The sequence below is a fragment of the Pongo pygmaeus genome, chromosome 5 (genome assembly GCF_028885625.2).
Source record: "Pongo pygmaeus isolate AG05252 chromosome 5, NHGRI_mPonPyg2-v2.0_pri, whole genome shotgun sequence".
Lineage (NCBI taxonomy): Eukaryota > Metazoa > Chordata > Mammalia > Primates > Hominidae > Pongo > Pongo pygmaeus.
The window spans coordinates 123,565,470-123,587,833 of NC_072378.2; the positions used below are offsets into that span (position 1 = coordinate 123,565,470).

Genomic DNA, 22,364 nt, shown 5'->3' on the forward strand with positions numbered 1-22,364 from the left:
GCATTCAGAAAGGTGGCTAACATGGGAAGGAGATAAAGTGGTAGAGAGATAGAGAGAGAGACAAAGAGAGAGAGAGACAGGGAGAGAGAGAGAGGTGTAAATCAAGGAAAAGAAGTAATTTTGAATCAGAGAAAAAACATTTCCAAGATGAGGAACAATGCCAGTAACAAGAAAGAGGAGGATACCACAAAATGGGATGGATGACTGATTTGGAAGGAAAAACTGGGGAAACTGGTCTTGAAGAGAAGGAGACACACTACCTCTGAGATTAAAAGAGAGATGGATATGTGCCACATTTTCTTTATCCAGTCTATCATTGATAGGCATTTGGGTTGGTTCCAAGTCTTTGCTATTGTGAATAGTGCTGCAATAAACATACATGTGCATGTGTCTTTATAGTAAAATGATTTATAATCCTTTAGGTATATATACCCAGTAATAGGATTGCCGGGTCAAATAGTATTTCTGGTCTACATCCTTGAGGAATTGCCACACTGTCTTCCACAATGGTTGAACACCATAGAATACTATGCAGCCATAAAAAATGATGAGTTCATGTCCTTTGCAGGGACATGGATGAAAGTGGAAACCATCATTCTCAGCAAACTAGCACAAGAACAGAAAACCAAACATTGCACGTTCTCACACATAAGTGGGAGTTGAACAATGAGAACAACTCAATAACTTAATTGCTTCTAATTATTACCTGCAAATACAGTTCATATTTTTCTTAAAGAATTCATTATCTAATTTGTGTTGCTTTCCCTTAGAGATATATGTATATATAAAATAATCAATAAATTAATTTATAGAATAGCTGACATTAATTTATATTGTATTTATCAATAAACATAAATTTATATTAGATATTAAGTTACATTCCTGTATTCATTTATATTCATATGTATACATTGGGATTGAGTATGTGAATATGTGTCATATATATTTTATATCTCCCTACAATCCTGTTATATGTTTTCTTTATAAAGCATGTGCAATAAAATAGTCTTTTAGGAGAAGTGGTTTTAGTGGAGTATGAGTGTAAGGGTATGTGTGTAGGTTTGTGTGTGTGTATGCATAAGTGTATGTTGAGGATAGGCTTATTAAATTGTCTCTTGATATACTTCCAAAGACATTGGCTACATTATTTACTTCATTTCAGACTTCCCAATATATGTCTTAAAGCAAAATGTCTCCAAGTCAGCATCTCATCTAATACATTTCATAATTTTATACCATTCTCGAACAAAGTGAATCTTGTTCATGCGAGTACTTTTAGTTAAAGTTTCATTTGTTCGATTCCTAGTCTCTTAAGGCAGTATGTTGTACTAGAATGCTCTCCAGATGATGGGGATCCTATGGAGTTTAAACAGTTACATTTCTATAATTTTTCAAAATTAACTTGCAATTTGACTAGCATAACTAGCTTTAATTTATGGTCCTAAAGGAATAAAACTATAGGCTTTAGAACAGTAATGATAAAATCTTGTGCAAAATAGGTTTGTTTCTATATCAACGAACCAGTAAAATCAATAAATAGAGCTCTTCTCTAAGCACAAAACAATACATTGTTAGAAACCTTAGCAGAAATAAGTTATAGTTATGACATCTTTATCTTTAAGCTGCATTTACCTTTTTTACTTGAAACAGCACCAATCTCTTCTTTGGCTCGTTCAGTTTCTGCAAGTTCAGATATTAAAGGAATGAGAAGTGGATATTAGTGATGCCAAATTCACATCTTATACAATTGAGAATAAAATTAAAGATAAAATGTATGTTGCACACGAGAGCAAAGCAAGCTGTAGAGAAAGCCAAAATACAAAGTGCTTATATGTTTTTTTCAATTAATAAACTTCCTTAAATAGCAATAAAGAAATTCCCTTCCAAGGTGCAACTCTATTATCTTAAAAATGTAGGTAGTGACCATAAAAGAAGGTGGCCTATTCCATAGACTTTAGATCAATGGTTCTTAAAATTAAGGCCACATTCAATACAATGGGATACTAATTTATTAGTCTACATTTTTTTTTTTTAATGGAGATTGGCTCTTGTTGCCCAGGCTGGAATGCAGTGGCACAATCTCGACTCACTGCAACATCTCCCTCCCAGGTTTGAGCAATTCCCCTGCCCCAGCCTCCCAAGTAGCTGGGACTACAACCACCCACCACCATGCCCGGCTAATTTTTGTATTTTTAGTAGAGATGGGGTTTCACCATGTTGGCCAGGCTGGTCTCGAACTCCTGACCTCAGGTGATCTGCCTGTCTCAGCCTCCTAAAGTGCTGGGATTACAGGCATGGGCCACCACGCCTGGCCATAGTCTACAAATTTTAAGTTACATATGAATTATAGGGAAGAGCATTTAAAAGGGCTTCTTTGTTTGTTTAGCTTTTAATCATGATTGAGTCTGTTAAAAGTTGTTTAATACTGATTGCAAGCAAGCAATATTTGACCTCAATGAATTAGTTTTACATTGTAAAAGATTAGCTGTAATATTATAGAAAATTTCATTTGAATATTTCTTCAAGAGAGACAAAGAGAATAAAATGATGAAAAGTGGCCTTTTGGTTTCTCTAAATACTTAGAGTGGAAGATAGGAGAGCTGCCCTGAAGTCATAGTCTGAACTGTTGGGGCTAGGACAGAATATTGGACCACAAATCAAAGCTAGTTAAAGTCAAAGTTTTCTCTAGTCTACAGGAAAATAAAATAAAATAATGATAACAATAATAAGCTCGTGAATTTTCACGAAGTCTTATTTACTCATTTTATAAACTTTTGATTAGTTGAGGTTGTTCCCCTTGGTCATATATATTCTTATTTTTATTCTTATTGGTATTTATTTGTATCACCCTTCACCCATATATGCTCAGCACTGATGCTCTGAGAACAACCAAATCAAACAAGGTGAGCCTTTACACCCCTCATCCTCTCTGTGCCACAAAACCCTGGCTTTTGAGAGACATCAGACATCAGAAGGAGATCTTCATGTCACTTTCAGGTTTTAATTCCACAATGATAGATGCCCCAAGAGTCACAATTTAAACCTAGGCAAGAAGTGACATAAATAAACCTCTTCTTCGAGCTATCTCAATACCCTGAGCTTCAAGACTGAACAGACTCCTGGCTGTTTTATACCTTCCAGGTAAAGACTTTAGATCAATGGCTCTTAACCTTAAGCATGCATCAGGTTCACGCTGGAAGGCTATTGAAACAGATGCTGAGCGCAAAAGGTCTGATTCGGTATGTCGGAGGCACGTTCTGAGAACCTGCATTTCTAACCAGCTCCCAGGGGATGCTTAGGCTCCTGATTCAGACCGCACTTTGGAAACTGATTACCAAATTTCCCCTATGAATCAGTCCAGACTATTCCTACTGTGAGTCCCCTCCCTACTTACCTCAGTTACTACCATGAGTTTCAGCCTTCTAGCAGAAAACAGGTCCATATGGCTCTGTATTTCTCCTAGAAGCTGACCTACTTCCAAATCCCTTCCTCTGTGTCCTCTGTCCATCAGCAGCACTCACTCCTGTATCTTCAGCCTCTTCTCAGAATGTTCGTTTTACTTTCTTCCTTTAATCAAATCCTAGCTCACTAAGGCCACTGTATCCCCTCCTAATGGTAGTCTTCTAAAATGGAGAATGCTTGCTTTTCCATCCTCCACATACCAAGGTGTATAGAAGTAATGCATATTTATATCCTCTTTGTTTCTCCTTACTCTTCATAGATTATCTCCTTGCTTCCTCCAAACTCCAGTTCTTTTGAAGTACATGCTATCAGGTTGCACCAGTCTCTACTCCTCTTCATTGTTGTCATCAACCAGTCTTGTGGCCTATCCTGACATTCATTGACTATTTTTGCACACAGTTATCATCCGCTGTACTACTACTATGAATATTATTAAGAATCATTCTTAACCCTGTCTGCACCTTAGAATAAGCTGGGGAGTTTTTCTAAGCCTATGATATTCAGATATCTGGAGTGGGCAACAGAGCTTTGAGATTCTAAGTTAATGAGTCTGGCGTGAGCCCTGAGTGTTGGTGTATTTTTAAGACTTCCAAGATACTCTTAACATTTTGCCAGGGTTGGGAGTCACTGATATACACAACTCATACAACTACATGATCTCTGACCTCCTTGGCCTCCTCAATTCAGAAAACGAGACCCCACTTCTCTGGTAATTTCCAACTATATTTGTACCCTCAGAATTTTCCTTTACTGCCAGAACTTTGATTTTAAAAATTCTATTCTTTGACACCATTTTTTCTCTTTAGAGCTCACTCACACAAGAACTCCCAGTATACGGTATCTGATCCCATTAATACTTCCATTCCTTGTTCTTGCCACTTTCTCATTTTTCAAGATTTTCCTCATATCCTCACTTTACTTCTTACCAAGCTTATGCATAAATGAGCCATAGTTATATCGCTCACGTATTTTCTGTTGTTATAGTCATCTGCTGTATTAATTTCCTAGGACTGCCTTAAAACTATTGGGTAGATAAATACAAAACAAATATATTTTTCCACAGTTCTAGAGGCTAGAAGTCCAAAATTCAGGCATTGGCAGGACCCTAGAAAGCTCCCTCTAAAGGATCTTGGGAAGAATCCTTCCTTGCCTCCTCCTAGAGTCTGCTAGTTGCCAGGAACCCTTGGCATTCCTTGGCTTGAAGCTGCATTGCTGCAATTTCTGCTTTTATGTTCATGTGGCAGTCTTCTGTATGCGTCTGTGTGTCCCAAATTTCCTCTTCTTTTAAGGATACCAGTCATCAGATTGAGGGCCCACCCAAATCCAGCATGATCTCATCTTAACTTGAGTACATCTATGAAGACCCTATTTCAAAATCAGGTCACATTCATAGGTACCAGGGTAGAACTTCAACATATCTTTTGGTGGGAGGCACAAATCAACCCACTACGTCTGACAAAACACCAAATGTACTTTATGCCTACCACCTGAGCAGTCATCGAAGCTGAAGGAAGACCCCCACCCTGCAGCAGACCTCACTTCAAATGTGGATCACATTTATGAGATCACTTAGCACTGGCCAGTAATATTACCACAGACCCAATAAAGTTGCTTTCTCATACTCTTAACAAATGTTTAAAATATTCTCTTCCCTCCTTAAACATCCTACAACATAAAAGTAAGCTGCTGTTGAGAAATTCATAGAGAAAATAGGGGCAGACTAAACTACATCACTGTTCCACTACCACACCAGCACATACTCATCCACTTTTCCTTCCAGTTCCAAAAGGTGATTGCCCCTTTTTAGTACCAATCTTTCCATATTTTTTTCTGGATCTCATCTCCTTTAGCCAAGTCAAGGCCTTTGTTCTTGCCAGTATTGCTTCGATCTCCTCCCTCATCAGTTTTCTCCTTCACTGATGCTTTCACAATGTCTCATGTCACTTTTTAGAGCCACAGACAACCACATCCTTCAATTCCATGTGACATTTTCAGCTACCTCATAGAGCTGAGTGTAGCATAGAGCTGCTACACTCAATGTCAGCACTGCTATCCTCTCACTCTCTATTTTTTAAACCTGTTTTATTGTGAAAGATATCATATAAACAGAAGGCATATAACATTTGTGCACATTCTAATGAATAGCAATAAAGAATGTTCACCTCTGTAACTTCCTGCACACCTAAGAAATAGAATATCGCCAAGGCCTTTGAAACTTCTTACTTGTCCTACTAGCACTGCCTGCTTATCTCGAAGTTACAGTTGTTCTATATTTTGTAATAATTTTTCCTTATTTTTCTGTATGGGTTTTTATTACATGTATTTGTCTCTAAATAAAGGGAAGATAATTTTACATAAATTAAATTAAATTATAATATTTAGTGTTATATAAATTAAACTGTATTATTTAATTTGTGTGATTTTTTGAGATATAACTATGTTGATATGAGTAGATGTAGTTGATTAACTTTAACTGTTGTCTAGCATTCCAATGTTTGGTCTACAAACTATGGATTTATTCTCCTGCCAGTGGACACTAGGTCACGTCCAGTTTTGTGTTTTCTGAATAATTCTGCTACGAACATTCCTGCACATGTGTCTCCTTTTGCACATGTGCAATAATTTTCATAGAAGTGAAATGGCTAGGCATGTACCCTAGATAAATGACACATTTTTCTCCCTAAATTCTGCATTCATGTCAGCAACATATGGGAGAGTTTCTTTTGCTCCGTATCACTGCCATCACCAGAATAAGCCTATTCCCTAATTTTGAAAATTTAGTCTCATGTAAAATACTATCTTGTACTTTTAAGTACAATTCCATTATTACTTAGAGGTTGAACATCTTTTGATACATTTATAGAACATTGGCATTTTTTCTTTTTTGTAATGCAGTCTTATATCTAGTGCCCATTTTTTTTTCTGCCCATTGTCTATCAAGGTCTTTGTCTTTTTTTTTAATTTTTGGAGTTGTTCATCTATTTTTTGCTATTAATCTCTTGCTATTTAAATATGTTACAAGTATTTTTACAAGTTTGTGCCTTGTCCATTATCTTTCTTTATTGCATTTATTGATAAATTGAAGATCATAATTTTAATACAATAAAATGTCAGCTATTAAATGTACGACTAGAATTTTGAACATCTAGTTTTTCAAATCCTCCCATATTTCAAGAAACTGTGTATTTTCCTATGGTTAAAAAAAAACTATGCCATGTTTTGCCTTTAGTATTTAAGTTCTTGAACCATTTGGAACTGATATTTTAGAATTGTATGAAATAAGAATAAATTATATTTTTGTATGGAATGCCAGCTATATCCGCAACATTTAAAAATAATCTATCCACACTCTGACTTTCTGAAACGGCTGCTTTTTCTTATGTCAGATTTTTGCTCAAGTGTGATGTATTTTAAGTCTCTTTTTTTCCATCCTATTGGGAAATTTGTTTATATCTACACCAATACCATTCTACCCTTTATAATACAATATCTGGGGGCTGCTTTATTACTAACACTTAGGACACATAGTCCTGATCTCAATAGCCATGCTTTATAGTGCCATGTTGCTGTGTTCATTATGTCACTTTTAAATACTAAAATTTATTTCTGGTTTCCCATTTGAAACCCTGTCCCTTTCTCCCCTACCTCTTCATGTCTTAATTGAACCTAGATTTTACTTCTAGGTATTCATCAGTCAGTATTCATCAGTCCAGCTCTTTGTGTCAACCTTGATGAACATTCTTGGACTCTGAACCATGGCATTTTCAGTTTGGGGCTGGCACTCAGGACACCAACCTCATCTTTACACATAGTTTTAAACAAGAAGCATGCCTTAGCCTACCACCTAAGGCAGTCCCCGGTCTCTCACATCTTACCTTTCCTGGTATTTAAACCTCATAAAATCATCACTCTAGTGCTGTATGAGTGCTGTTTTGAATATATTCTGGCAGCACCAGCTGTGACACTATTAGTAATTATATAATATATTATACAAAACCGAGCAAGTGAAAAGAGGTGCAAGTAATAATTATTCTGGGACAATATAGTACACCAAGACTGTTCTAACTGACTAAGATCATACATAGATCAACCAAGATTATATTTGGCATGCAGTGTGTGGTCTAGAGACAACTCATTTTATATCAAGCATGTTGGTTCAGGCCTATAGATCTTCCCAGAGACTTTTGCCATTTCCATGCTACAGTACTTAAACTGAGTCAAAAAAAAAAAAACCATGCAATTTTATTAAGAGCAATTGCCTCCAAATATTCTTCTAACATATATAACTGAATAAATTCAATGGGACTTCACTTTTAAATTCTGCATACAGATGTCTCCTAAATGATCTTGACATATATTAGTAGATTAGATGATAGATATCTGACTCACACATTTAGACACTGAAGTGTGGTTAAGGAGATAAATATAGTCAGGCTTGGTGGCTGAACATAACACCCAATCTGTGCAATGCTAAAATCAAGGGGTGAAAAATGCCTGATTATTAGATTCAGAGTTAAAAATGACTATATTTTGGCCTTATCCTGGGCTTCAGTGGTTATTTTCCTCAAAATTCAAACTGACCACTGGCTGGCGGACCATGCATATGGAATACATGATCCCAGCCCTAAGGTCCTTGAGGTGGAATAAAGTGACCTGGGACAGTGCTACCCAAGGTTCTGAAAAATAATGATCCTTGATGTGGTCATTGAAAGAGAAAGGGGTGATGTGGTCACATACATCTGGTAAACAATGTCTACTATATTTCTTCTTGAAGATTCACCATATATACAGTGTTAAAGCCGTGAAGCACTCTACAGTATACACATCTACTTGTTGTGTCCTCTTCATGCTTGGAAATGACTAATTTTATTGTCAACCTCTGTGTTGCTATCCAATGTGTGGAGAGGCACATGGTGGGGAATGTAGGTAGGGGAGGTGGGTGTGTTGAGGTATTTTTGCTTACACTGTGATAAAGAAAGGAGTCTTTGCTGACTTGCAGAAATTATCAGTCTAGGTTCAGCATCCCTGCCTAGCCCAAGGTATACTTTCTTCATCCACACCACACCCTGACACATAACTTTTGATGTGGAAGCATGGAGTGCTCTTCTTTAGCATTGCACCAGTAATCTGAAAGGTTTTCATTTTCTTGAAGCTCATGTTACTACGAGACTCTGTGATATGGTTTGGCTGTGTCCCCACCTGAATCTCATCTTCAATTCCCACACGTTGTGGAAGGGACCCAGTGGGAGGTAATTGAATCATAGGGGCAAATCTTCCCCATGCTGTTCTCATAATAGTGAATAAGTCTCACGAGAGCTGATGGTTTTAAAAATGGGAGTTTTCCCACACAAGCTCCCTTTTTGTCTGCAAACATCCATGTAAGACATGACTTGCCTCTCCTTGCCTTACACTATTATTGTGAGGCCTCCCCAGCCATGTGGGGCTGTCAGTTCATTAAACCTCTTTGGCAAATTGCCCAATGTGGGATATGTCTTTATCAGCAGTGTGAAAATGGACTAGTATGTGCTGTATTCTGAAGTTGATGTACGTCCCAAGCTTGTCCATGTCCTCCAGTATTTTTCCTACAGTGATTTCGGGTGTTTCCTCAGGACCTAGAGTAAACAATCCCATACCACAAACTCAATCCACTTTCCAGTTATTTCCTTTAATCCAGTATTAATGACAAATCCCCTTTTACTTTTTTCTTGGATTGACTTTAACCCTGTCAATCTCATCTATCCCTTTAAATATTATGGAATTGCATCACACAAATACATAGTTTATGTTAAATCATCTATCTCTATCACTCTTATTTGCTCTCACAACTTAACATACTGTAAAATCATATCCCAAATGTGCAGGTTATATACAGAAAACTATGTGCACCATATTATATGGATAATTTAAAGGCTTTTCAGTAGTATCTGTAATGATATGTAATTTTCATTTTAGGCATTAACTTTATAAGTTGCCTGCTGTATGTAGCAGCTGAGTAAAAATTCTCCTGCTGTATGACTTCAATGCCAAAATACATTTTTAGTTGGGAAAATGGCTGGTCACCTTGTTATCAGATAATTTAAGCAGTTTGTGAATTATGTCAAATTAATTTTTGTGTTGAAGGATAATGGCCATGTCAAGTGCAAATCTTTCAACCGTACAGGGAGTAGAATATTAACTCCTATGAAACTTATATTGGGTTTAAGATGATTTGGCAAGCTAATTTGCTAATTTCCTGCAAAATATGCTGATCTCTTCAAAACCTGATTGGATAGTCTGTTTCATAGATAGCAGAACTTACAGATTTTTTTATTGCAAATGAATATTTTTATCTATATGTCACATTTTTCTGGGAAGAAGATGTTCATTTTCAGAGCAATCTTCAATCTAAAGCTCTCTCCCAGTGCTACAAAATTATCAGATTTGTTTGACATATTTTCTTGATTATGCATTTCTACAGACTAAGTATCAGCATAGCAAAGACTCCATAATATAGAGTTCCAATCAGCTTTACATTTAACTAAAATTTTTCATGGAAATATAAATGGAATTTTAGATTCATGTTAAATCTCTCTTGTAAAGTTCTTAATGTCTATGTGTATACTTCAAACTGTAACATTTTTTTAAAAAAAGACATTCCTACCAAGCTACTCAATATATTTTTCAATTTTTATCTGATGTATCTACTGACATAATATGTCTCAAAAACTACCTGGGAGGCCTAGGCAGGAGAATCGCTTGAACCCAGGAGGCAGAGGTGCAGTGAGCCAAGATCACGCCACTGCACTCCAGCCTGGTGACAGAGCAAGACTCCATCAAAAAAAACAAAAACAAAAACAAAAACAAAAAAAAACCCTCAGCACTAAATAACATATGCATTTGTTTTATGTATTAGTAGCATCACCAGTACTTGTTTACCTCTAACCTCTCAAAAAATGTATAAGCACATTGATGCCATGCATAGAACTGAGGACTGACCTAAATCCAACATACAAACTTATATATTTCTTCCTAAGACAAAATATTTTCTATTATGCTTAAAATAACTTTTATTAATAACAGTCAGGTACTTCATCAAACTAAGAAATATCAACATTTCTCAACATTTTTTCCTAAGCATAGTGTCAAAGTTACCATTGCTGCAAATGCCACGGTATGTTATGGTTATCAGTTAATACTTCATAATCCAAGAATAGAAACCTTAAAAGGGAATTGCCACATTCCAAGAGCAATGGTTAAGAAAATGTTGAGGGGCTACCTTTCATTAGAGACAGGATATTCATAGTAGGCAAATTAGGTTGCCTACTGGTTTGATAACTGATTAATCATTAGGATAATTCAGTCTGATGTGTACTGAAGAGTTCACTTATTATACTGCAAAATGAGAAATAAAAATGTAACACTTCACAAAGGGGTTATGATGTGGCCAAATTAACAAATGAAAGCTCTATAGATAAATTTTAATAAGAATGAATTCACGGAAAAGATGGGGATAAGTAATATGGCATATTCAGCACAACAAATAATCATAACAAAAAGCTGGTAAGCCGTTCTCAAAATTAGCATTAGCATAGTCTATAGTAGAAAATTCAAATGAGTAAGCTGCTCAAATATGCTCTTCTTTAAAAATTTTGTTCAACATACTTGCTTTTACTTGTTTTTCACTTGGAACTGTTAATGACAAGAAATAATAAGGTCAACAGTAATTACAAGTCTGCTTATCTCTTTCCAAAATAATTTTAAGGTTATCTTAATTGCTTAAAGATTGTGTGTATAATATTGGAAGCTAAAGAAAAATAAGATCTGAGAAAAGGAAAATATAATACTGTGCCATTTTTCTGATATAATCCAAATATATTCCATGAATTATAGAATTTTATTGTATGTTATTCATACTTCTCCCAACACAGAATGTTCATTCACAAATCAATCATCTTGCTCTCCATTTTTAATTATCCAAGGATCTCATTTTTTTATATACAGGCAAATGCATTTTCCTCAAAGTCTATAAAATAGTGTGAAAAGAACGAGTTCACTTCATAAATTATTCAAATTGATGGTTTTAATTTTTGAACTACAGCTAATTACGGCTAAGTTGCTGCATTGTAATCACACACTAAAATAAATAGATAATAAGTTCAAGCAATTTATTGTATTTTGTCAGGTTCAATATTAGACAGTAATATTTAACTATTAAAATTTTTAAAACTGGCTACACCAGTAGTCATTCTGTATGTCTCTCCATCTTTCTATAATGCATGCACTGTCTTAGGTTTCTTCTTACATACATTAAGTGAGAAGATGTGTTACGCTTGAGGAAATGCAACTCTGAACCAATAGGGTGTTCCCTGTAAAGTAGACAAAACATTTCTTCCCAAAGGTCAAATACTGTGAAAATATGAAATGCTGAAATGTGCAATTATTGCATCTTGTAAATTATTTTAAAGTCTTCAGTTTTTAAATTTATAAATATGTAATTATTCTATTTGGTGTTTCTTCCTTCACTCAATAAGCCATCATCAAGTGCCCAATGTGTCCTGGCATTACAATAGGTGCTCTGGGAATAAAGAGAAAAAACAGTCGGCTTCTTCTAATTTCTGACTATATAACGTAGAAAAGGGAAAAGATAATACGATTTTAACAGCATATGAAATGTTATAAAAGTAAGAAAATGATGCTATGGGAAGTAATTGGACAGACACTTAAAACAGACTTGGGCTGTCTCAGGGTATTTTATAATCTTTAAAAATGAATAATAAATGTGGATTCAAATCTGTAGTTTTCCATAGTTTGTGGTAGGGTGGGACTACAATTGAGCCCCTTTGCATGGTTATTTAAATAAGATTGAGCAGATGATATTTCCATTTAAATAAAATGAAATGGGAAGAATGACTGATAGGTATTACATAAGGTTATGATCACCTATATACACATGCACACACAATACTAAATAACTCAGTGAAGCTCCTTCAGTAGGAGTTAGGCAAAATCAAGAGGTGATAGTTTTAAATGAGGGAAGTATAAATGGTTTCAGAAATTTTCATTTGAAATGATTAATTGGAGGTTAAATGCTAGAAAACTTCAAGACAATAATTTGGTATCCACAGCAACTGCACTTTTAGTTTTTGTTGATAGGTTTATTTGTCTAGTTGTTTGACTCTCAATCAGTTTTTTTCTCATCAGAATGTAAATATATTTTGGGCAAAATCTACTTAGACAATAATTTGGTATCCACAGCAACTGCACTTTTAGTTTTTGTTGATAGGTTTATTTGTCTAGTTGTTTGACTCTCAATCAGTTTTTTTCTCATCAGAATGTAAATATATTTTGGGCAAAATCTACTTTTGCTCTCACTGCAACCCCCTTGAGCACTCAGGAAATGTTATTAAGTAAGATTATGAATAAGGAGATAATATTTGCTGGAAATGATTATTCCATATTTTAAAAACAAAGCAATGTATAATGCATTTACAAAAAGTGTTTTGTTCTTGTTTTGTTTTGCTTTTACACTAAACTGTGAAAGAGTACTTTGCAAATACTGCACAGATGAATTCACTGAGGGTCTTGTGAAGTTGCAGACTCTGATTCAGTAGGTCTTGAGTGGGGCCCAAAATCCTTCATTTCTAATAACCTCTTGGGTGATTCTGATGCTGCTAGTTCACAGAACACACACTGAGGAGCAAGGGTGTAACACTTGGCTTTCATTTTCTAAAACTGCATTGATGTTATGTCCATGTCAAGAACTTGGAAAAAACACTGAGATGGAAGCACTCCCCACCCTTTACTGGCGCTGCCTTACCACCTGTTTGAGGCTACAGCATTAATAAACACTGGACATCAGTATTTGGAGTCCAGCAGCAGTGGTCTTACTCACCTGAGTGTTCTTTCTTTGGTGACTTTGCTGTATCGAAAAGGAAAGAAAAAAAATCAACATTCTATGTCATTCAAGTGCAATTAAGTATTCAATTGCAAATCAAATAATATTATGAAATTGTGAGAACAGAGGAATTTAAAAACAGTTACCTGGTTCCACATGTTTTTCTTTCTTTTCCTGTTCTGAAACATATTATTATTGTTATTATTATTATCATTATTATTCTAAAGTTTATGAATCCCAACTTAACTGTTTTAACACAAAGAAACATGCATGTGCTGATGCCAGATTGCAGCAACTAATAATAGCTTACATAAAAAGGCTAAGATTGTATACTTAAAATAATTCTTTCTTCCATTTATCTTAGGAGTTTCCTTATGGGGCAGCATCAAAATATTCCAAATATTAGAGGAATTTGAATTTTTTACAGATGATAAACCAGAAAAATAAAATAGAATCCATAAAGGGTGAAAAAAATTAAATTTTCTATTATATTAGATCAATATGAAATAAATTTGAGTCAAAATAGTAAGTACAAAAGATAATTATTACCGCTTTTTAAGAAATTGCTTAGTTTTTTTGAGACAGGGTCTTGCTCTGTTGCCCAAGTTGTAGCGCAGTGTGACAATTCTAGTTCACTGCAGCCTCCACTTCCTGGGCTTAACTGATCCTCCAACCTCAGCCTCCCAGGTAGCTGGGGCTACAGGCACACACCACCACGTGTAGCCAGATTTGTAGTGTGTATGTGTGTGTGTGTGTGTGTGTGTGTGTGTGTGTGTGGAGACAAAGTCTCACCATGTTGCCCAGGCTGGTCTCAAACTTCTGGGCTCAAGAGATCCACCCACCTCAGCCTCTCAAAGTGCTAGGATTACAGGCATGAGCCACAGCACCCCACCTTATTGCAGCTATTTTAAAATAATTCTCAGAAAGATGAAGATTAGCACATTTCATGTGGACTGCCTCTTCTAAGAATCTTCTTACATGGAAGAAATAGCTGTTAAGCTAAGACAAAGGCTTTGTGAGGCATATTTAAGACACTAAAATAGAAAAAGAAGTTTCAGGGTAAAACATTTGCTTTGCTTTTAGGACAAATGCTCCTTTTGGAGTCCTCTTTATATAGCGTTTCTGGAATCTACTTTTGTCAATATTGTATGAGACAAAGCATTATTTTGTTCTCAAGATTAAGCTGACATTTACATTATAATAAGTACTAATTTTGTAAGAATTGCAAGCACTAATTTTATATGAAGTGCTATCATCTACATTTCTCTTCTTATTTATTTTGCCTTGACAACCTTGTCAAATTAATTTAAAAGAAGATTTTCAAGAAATACTTTAACATACACACATTTTTATCTGATATTTTAAAGAAGAAGAATGGAAAGATTCTTAAAGTTTTATTTAATGAATAGATTTTGAAGACTAGAATATGTTCATGCTGAAAGAATTCTACAAACTATATTTTAAAAATATAGAGTGTCATAGAATGCTACGGTCATCACATCAATTTCTCAAGTATACAATTTTGTTAGTCAGGCTTCTAATTAAATAAGGATGGTATAATGAGCAACTTATCCTCTTTTAAGACAGCCTTTAAGGAGTAAAACAAAAAAAATGAAACAAATGGCTTGACCAAGTGTTGCAGGTCAAAAAGAAGAAGCTATGACGATTTAGCTAAAATTAAACAAAATGAGAACATTATCAAATATTGTCTGGCAAATGAAGAGCAATTAAATGCATTGTTTAATTTATTGCTTAACTGAAGCTCTAATTATAAAACACTTCCAAGAAATTTGTGATGACAGTCACAAACAATCAGTGATAACAGTCAAAAAAGTACTAGAAGCAGATTTGGACATGCATCAAAATCGAATACCAGCTATATATAAGATTAAATGTTATAATAAAGTCCCCTCAATGTTATCAGAAAGCTGAAAAATAGCTGTGCTAATTTGTTCATTATATAGGATAGCTCATGGTGTAATTATTGAATTACCTTAGTAAGTATACATTGATTTACCCTTTAACTCTGCAGGGACTGCAAAATCATGTTTATGGTTGATTTTTGAGGTCTCTTTCTTTTACTTTTTATTTTGAAAAAAATTATAGCTCACAAACATTTACAAAATGTACAGGATGGTCTCTTGTACTTTTCATCCTGTTTCCCTTAACCATAATTAAAAATATCTGAAAAGTGAACAACCTTTAAGTTGTGATTATTGGAAAAGTAGAAGCAAAATAAAATATAAAATTGGAGTGTACCACTGAGTAAAGCAACCCTCAAGATAAAAAATCCAAATCAAAGAAATTCAAAGATACAACACTAACAATAATAAAAGCAAGCCTAGATGATAAACCATAGCAAATGAGTGAATTTGAAAAGAATTGATAGGTGTTTTGAAGAAAACTATTTCTTCTCCTTATTGCTGCCCAAGTCACAATCAGCGGACCTTCTCAAGGAGGGAAACAGTTGGGTTGTGAATGAATGCGTGAAAAGGCTTGTTTATTTATTAAGTGCATCAGTGCCCTGAAGATTGCCAAGGAGCTGCAGTGTCTGCAGGAACTTTTAAATCATATAAACTGTAACAAAGGGCCTTAAGGCTATCTCTATATGTACTTTAATACTATTTTTCAAATCTCCAGTTGTTCTCCATTTTCCTGCTGGTGCAGCGTTTATAGAGTGCTTTCTGTATCTCTGTGCCAGTACTCATCAGTAGCTCTGCACACACATAAATCTGGAACTGAGAGAACTCTCTATAGATGGATTGCTCCCCCTGGCTGAGTTGTAGTATAATTTCACGAGTGTCTCCACAGGGCATTTTAGATTATTTTTACAACGTTGAATGTCTCAGCATCCTTACTTTTTGTAGGGCCAAAACACATAAATATATTTTAATTGGTATATATTTTAAAACATTTTTGATATCACTAGAATCTTAAAATCTATATTGCTGGTAATGTGCTAATTTTTAATAGTACACTGAATAAGGTTAGGTGTTTTTTTTTTTTTTTTTTTTGCTTTCTTCTGTTAAATATATCTTATTTTCTTCAGAGGAGAACCTATATTTGTGAAAGACATACCTTAAGTTATTGAGCTTGACTGAATTGTTAGCACACAGTCTTAATAGTGTATTAAAGCAACAGTGGATGAGGCTGAATAGCAACGCTATTAGACAGAGCTCATAGTGAGTGTAGGAGGGAAATTATGTTATGGGAAAAATGTCATATATCACATGGGCATGCCAAAATATCTACAGATTACAAAAAGAAAGATAGGAAAAAAAGTTGTAAAACTAGCCTGTAAAAGAACTTCTAGTCAATTTTCAAAGGACTGACAACTAACCAGATTAGGACTAAATTTACAAAAACATAAGTCAGTTTGGGTAAATGGAATGCAGTTTTACTTTTGATTACAAGCCCGTCAAGAGTATTGTTAGATGATTGCATGAGCTTGAGAAAGAGTTCTAAAAATGATTACTATGCTTCTCAGTCCACTCTAACCCCCAGACTGTGTATTTTTTCACCTGGACAAAAAACAACAGAGTTCACATGCATAAAACATAGGAAAGGCGGATTCAAAATTGCAGGTCTAAATACAGCAGCAGGCAAATAATAGTAGTAAAAAAAAAAGTACACAAATACACTGCATGCATTTCCTTACTTTTTCCCTTGGGTTGTTCTACTGAAAGAAATGCAAACAAAATCATTGCTCTTAAAACTTTAAAGATAAAATGTACTACCCTACATATTGATTAGACTATAATTTCTCCCAACCCTCCTTCCAATTTTCTCTCCTTAAATTTCATAATGAGGTGAAATTTCACAGTGAGGCTCTGAGGTATTGTTAATTACTGTAGGTACTTCCATAATTTGATTGGCAAATATTATTTGACAATAAATTAACCCAGGATTATACTGTTTAACCATTTTAAATTATTTACACCTGATATGTAATAGTCTCTTAAACACATAAAAACACTATGTGAACAAGTCTAGGAGGCACAGGTATACTTGCCAAATGAATTATTCAAGACTGAAAGGAACAAATCAGTTCCTAATTGATGCTAGTCTACCAAAAAGTAATTTAGTGTGTGCTTTCTATTAAAATAAATGTTTGATACTGAAAATTTTTCAATTTCTTGTCAACTAAACATTTCTTTGGAAACAATTACTGTGAAAGGATATGCAGTATTTATTTCTATTACTGCCAAATACTTCTCATAGCAGTATTGTCAGAATAGATTTGGCTCTTTCTCTCTCTCTCTCTCTCAATCTCAATCATTTTTTCTTCTCCTCTATCCCACACATAATTCCTTCTTCTACATCAATCCTTTAAGAAGATATGCTATTTCACGGTTCATCAAACATAAGGCAGAAAAAAAGAAATATGTCCAGTACCTTCTGCGGGTTTTTTTGTTTTCTTGGAATCTGAAAACACAAAGATAAATTATTAATAAAACAGATATAATAAATCAACAGCTGATTAGCTCACAACAAATTTCTATAAACAATCAAATAAAATTGATTATTCAACAAATTGATCATTTGTATATTTCTAGAATATGAGACTTAGAAACTGTTCTGTTTTGTGGGAATGAGTATTAGAGTGAAGCAGGAGTGAGAAACTCTTTATAAAATATCTTATATTAATATTTTATAAAGAATATAAAACATTGAAGAATATAAAGGAAAATATACCCACATATAATTTATAAGGAAATTTTGTTTTGCCTATATAAGTTAATAACCTGTTAATAGAACATCAAACTGAGTAAATATATGCTCTGTTTCCATAAAGATGCTTAGGAGTTCATGAAGTTAACTTGAAACTTTCATTTGTTCAATCTAAGTCAGTCCAGGTGAATTATGTTGCACTGTCTTTGAATAATCAATATACTTCCAATATAGATATTCAGGTATTCTTATGGTAATGGAAAAGAAATAGATTACTGTTGACTCATGGGTTACTGATGAATACAGCATTATATTTATAACTGTTATGTAGTAATGTCTATTTAGTGGTCAAAAGACATCTATTTCATTTATAGTAGATGGGCATTCAGCCTAGATCTGATAAATTTATTATTTTCTATTATTTAGGCCATGAAACTTTGTGCTCCTACTACTTGAAAATGAAAACAAGAGGTTTTTAAGCTTATTTGTTTTAAGATTGAAGCACCTGAGCTTGAATTTTTGCTTAGAATATTTTATTTTTTAATCTTCTTTGTTCTTTTACTGTTTCTGTAAGAATTTTTAAATTCTCTATTACTGAAATTAGAACCATAATAATGAACTATGAATTGATACCTGCAAAAGGTAGCTAAATTGTTTTCTGGCTTACAATTATCTGGCTTGGAAACTAGAACAGTAGACATTCACTAATAGTTTGCAAGTTAATGGATTTCTGTGCCTTACAGTGGTGTGGTGGTATCACGGCTTCACTTCCATGATGAAGAAAGGGAAGTAAAATGTTTGGATATGACAATGGACTCATTGTCTCTTCACAAAAGGCAGTTAGATGGTCAACAAAATTGTTTTATGTAAAAATAATAATCAGTGCCAATAATATTGTGGTGAAGGTAATGTTCCACTTCTGTAGATGTATAAGCTAGAAACATATTTTAGGAAACAAACTAAGAAAAGAATCCAGAAAGTCATAAAAATTAACAAGTTTTTGATGTGGTAATTCCATTTCTAGAAATCCAAAGAGAAAAAGAGCAATATTATCATAAAAATATATATTTAGGGAAATGCTTTTCTCATGATATTGCTTTGTGTCTCTCAGTAATGGGAATATTAAACACTACCCTCTGAACAATAAGAGAATGTTGATGAATTTGTGGTATATTCACACAATAGAAAAATACACAATTATTCAAATGATGTTTTGCTAATTATGCCACAAGCTGGAAAATATTAACTAAATAAGATAAATTAAGTAATGCAAAATAAAAATAAAAGCATAACATAAAATGACTTTTTGTGTGCATGTGAGTGTGTATGAAGAAAGATTAGAAGAAAATATGCCAACATACTAATGGTAGTTGTGGACAGATTAAATAATTAGGCAAGATTTCATTACCTCACTTTCTGAATTTCAAATTTTTCTGTAACACGAATATGTTTCATTTGTAAGGGGAAAAAAACCTTGATTTAAAAAATAATCGATTTCTGAGACAAAACATTTACTTATTCATCATTTGTTAAACAGTATTGTGTCCAGCACACTACAATGAAAATAATTTTAGAATAGATTTTTCTTAATTAACCCCAGCTCTGAAAACCAATCTGAAAAATATTCTTGCTATTCAGTTTGTCATCAGGAATTTTAAATTAGTAGGCTACATTTGCTGTCTGAAACATATGTGCTTTGCAAACATTTTCTCATTCATTTTCTTCCTGAATAATTATTTTAATTGGATAAGCAAGCAATTCAAATATACAGAAAAAATATGACATAAAACAGTTTTATATTAACAATATGCAGTGGCCACTTCTACTTGAGACATAAGAATCTTATAACAACAGCTTAAGGTATGAACTTGATAGTTCAATGTCCATTGTAAGTTATCAATTAGTTTGACTCCAGTATACTGAAATAGGATTTCTGCCTGCCCAAGCAGTTGCGTGTTCCTCACTGAACAACCTCTTGAGTCCAGAATATAACCAGTAGGAAAAGCACAGGAGGATTATGAAGAGAACATGATCATCTAGGAATAAATTCAATCTGAAGTTTGGGGGAAATGTGGGAACACAGAGAAGATAAAACATGGCATATTAGAACAAGATTATTTCCAATCCCTATGTTCTCTGACCAGATACTGGAATGGAATATGTACAGAAATTTCAATATAATAAATGTAACTATAGAATATCTATAATTTTAATCTGCCTTTCTATTTCCTAATAATAAGAATCAATAATATATTTTATCAGATATCAATTGTATTAAAATGAAAGAATAAAACATAATATGAAGTCCAGGGTCAGGCAAATGAAACTCCAAATGTCATGATAAAGTTATGTATTTTCTTCTGGAGTCAACAGTGCAACAGAAATATAGACCTAAAGTAATAGAGCAACTTAAAAATATAGTTCTTGGAGTCCAAAGATCACATACTGATCCTGAAGAGCTATTAACACTAGCTGGTAATATTCATGCTACTAAACTTCATTATGCCCTTTCAGCATTCTTGGCTCAAACAGCTTATAACATTACAAAGGCTTACTTGGTCAATATACTCCCCTGCCCAGTAATCTGGGCAGTAGTCTTTTAAGAACATTGAGGCTCCCAACACCTGTGATTTAAAAGCAGTGATGTGTTTGCAATCTGTTCAATCCATCACTCATCTGTAGCAGTGTCTCAAGTAAGGCCTGTTATGTTCATAAGTGATGCCAGATGAAAATGAAATACCGGCCAGGTGCGGTGGCTCATGCCTGTAATCCCAGCACTTTGGTAGGCCGAGGAGTGTGGATCACTAGGTCAGGAGATCAAGACCATCCTGGCTAACACAGTGAAACCCCGTCTCTATTAAAAATACAAAAAAATTAGCCGGGCATGGTGGCAGGTGCCTGTAGTCCCATCTACTCGGGAGGCTGAGGCAGGAGAGTGGCGTGAACCTGGGAGGCAGAGCTCTCAGTGAGCAGAGATTGCACCAGTGCACTCCAGCCTGGGCGACAGAGCGAGACTCCATCTCAAAAAAAAAAGAAAAAAAAATGAAAGAAAATGAAATACCAATTTATATATTGAAGGGAAAAGTTAATTTTCTGATAGCCTACTAGTGCTAGTACTGAATTATCCTATCTCCTTCGTGGAACCTGCCTGATTGACAAATTTAGTCAATTACAATACTAGGAATTTTGCTTTGTTTTTCAGCATGATTTATCTTCGGGTCTGAATCTGGAAGCCATAGAACTAGGGACTAATTCTCACATGTATTCAGCTCTATTTTCTCTAGTTATAGTAAAAAATAAATCTCATCTGGCTGGTTCTTAGTGGATTTCTATCTTTCTGAAGATAACCTGGAATTCCTAGAATTCAGGTTGCTAGGAATTCATCACTAAATCTGAGTTTAGATGAATAAGATCTACCTGGATCTGCTCATAGGATCTGCTTCAAGGAGCAGCTAGTGATTACACACACCTAAGAAGAACAGTCAATAGCTGATTATAACTTCCCAAACCTAAAAAGCTCACTGGAATATACCTCCTAGTAGTTAAAAAAAAAATCTTTCCTTGCCTGTGTTGTGAGAAAACAGGTACCTATTCATATTTCTTCTGGGTGTTATATTTATCTTGAGTCCTGAATATTACTGGTGCATGCATAGAATATATATTTGTTTAGAAATGTGCAAACCAAGGAAACGTGCTCGTCCTCCATAAGGGATAAAAGTTAATTGGACATGGTCCCTTAAGACAAAAGGCTTAAGTCAATTAGAGTAATAGGAAAATAAACACAAGTAACATGAAGTACAAGGTGGCAAGAAATAAATAATAATAGAGAGATACAAATGAGAGATTATACATGCAGGAAAGTATTTTTAATTGGTAGCATCAGACCGACTTCTCAGAGACAGGAAAATGTATGAATATTTATAGAAGGAAAAAGGATAAGCTCTGTTAGGATAACAGCAAGAACAAAGGCAAGATGCCACATTGTACATGTAAAATAGAGAACGACTTGGTATAGATGAAGATGATAAAGGAAGAAACTGGGTGAGAGTATCGGATAACAGCTCACCATGATGTCCTGGCAACTTTGCACATATCCATACAGGCCATGCAGGTAAAGTTTTGAACCACAGTTAATTTAAGTTTTGGTAGGATGCTTTGTGATTCTCCCAGAACATAGAAAGAAGGGAGGCTTGTAAAGACCTGCTGTGAGACCACCTCCCACATGGCTCCCTATGTCTCCCAGGAGGATGTCAAGAGGCAGCTTCTTATCACCTCCTGATTCCGCCTAAAGCTGCCTGGAATGGAGCTGCAGACCACAAAATCATTTTGCTGTAGTCTGGATTAGCTCCTCAGCAAT

At 34.6% G+C, this 22,364-nt stretch overlaps 1 protein-coding gene across 1 annotated transcript in view; it reads right to left on the reverse strand.

Moving 5' to 3' along the window:
• TRDN (triadin) overlaps positions 1-22,364 on the reverse strand; it is a 421,845-nt gene that overhangs the window by 150,682 nt on the left and 248,799 nt on the right. The window contains exons 15-20 of the mRNA XM_054492187.2: positions 17,732-17,761; positions 16,995-17,015; positions 13,483-13,515; positions 13,334-13,360; positions 11,104-11,130; positions 1,633-1,680 (exon numbers count right to left, since the gene is read on the reverse strand). Coding sequence (XP_054348162.2) covers positions 1,633-1,680; positions 11,104-11,130; positions 13,334-13,360; positions 13,483-13,515; positions 16,995-17,015; positions 17,732-17,761 — 186 coding nt within the window. The remainder of the gene's footprint in view (positions 1-1,632; positions 1,681-11,103; positions 11,131-13,333; positions 13,361-13,482; positions 13,516-16,994; positions 17,016-17,731; positions 17,762-22,364) is intronic.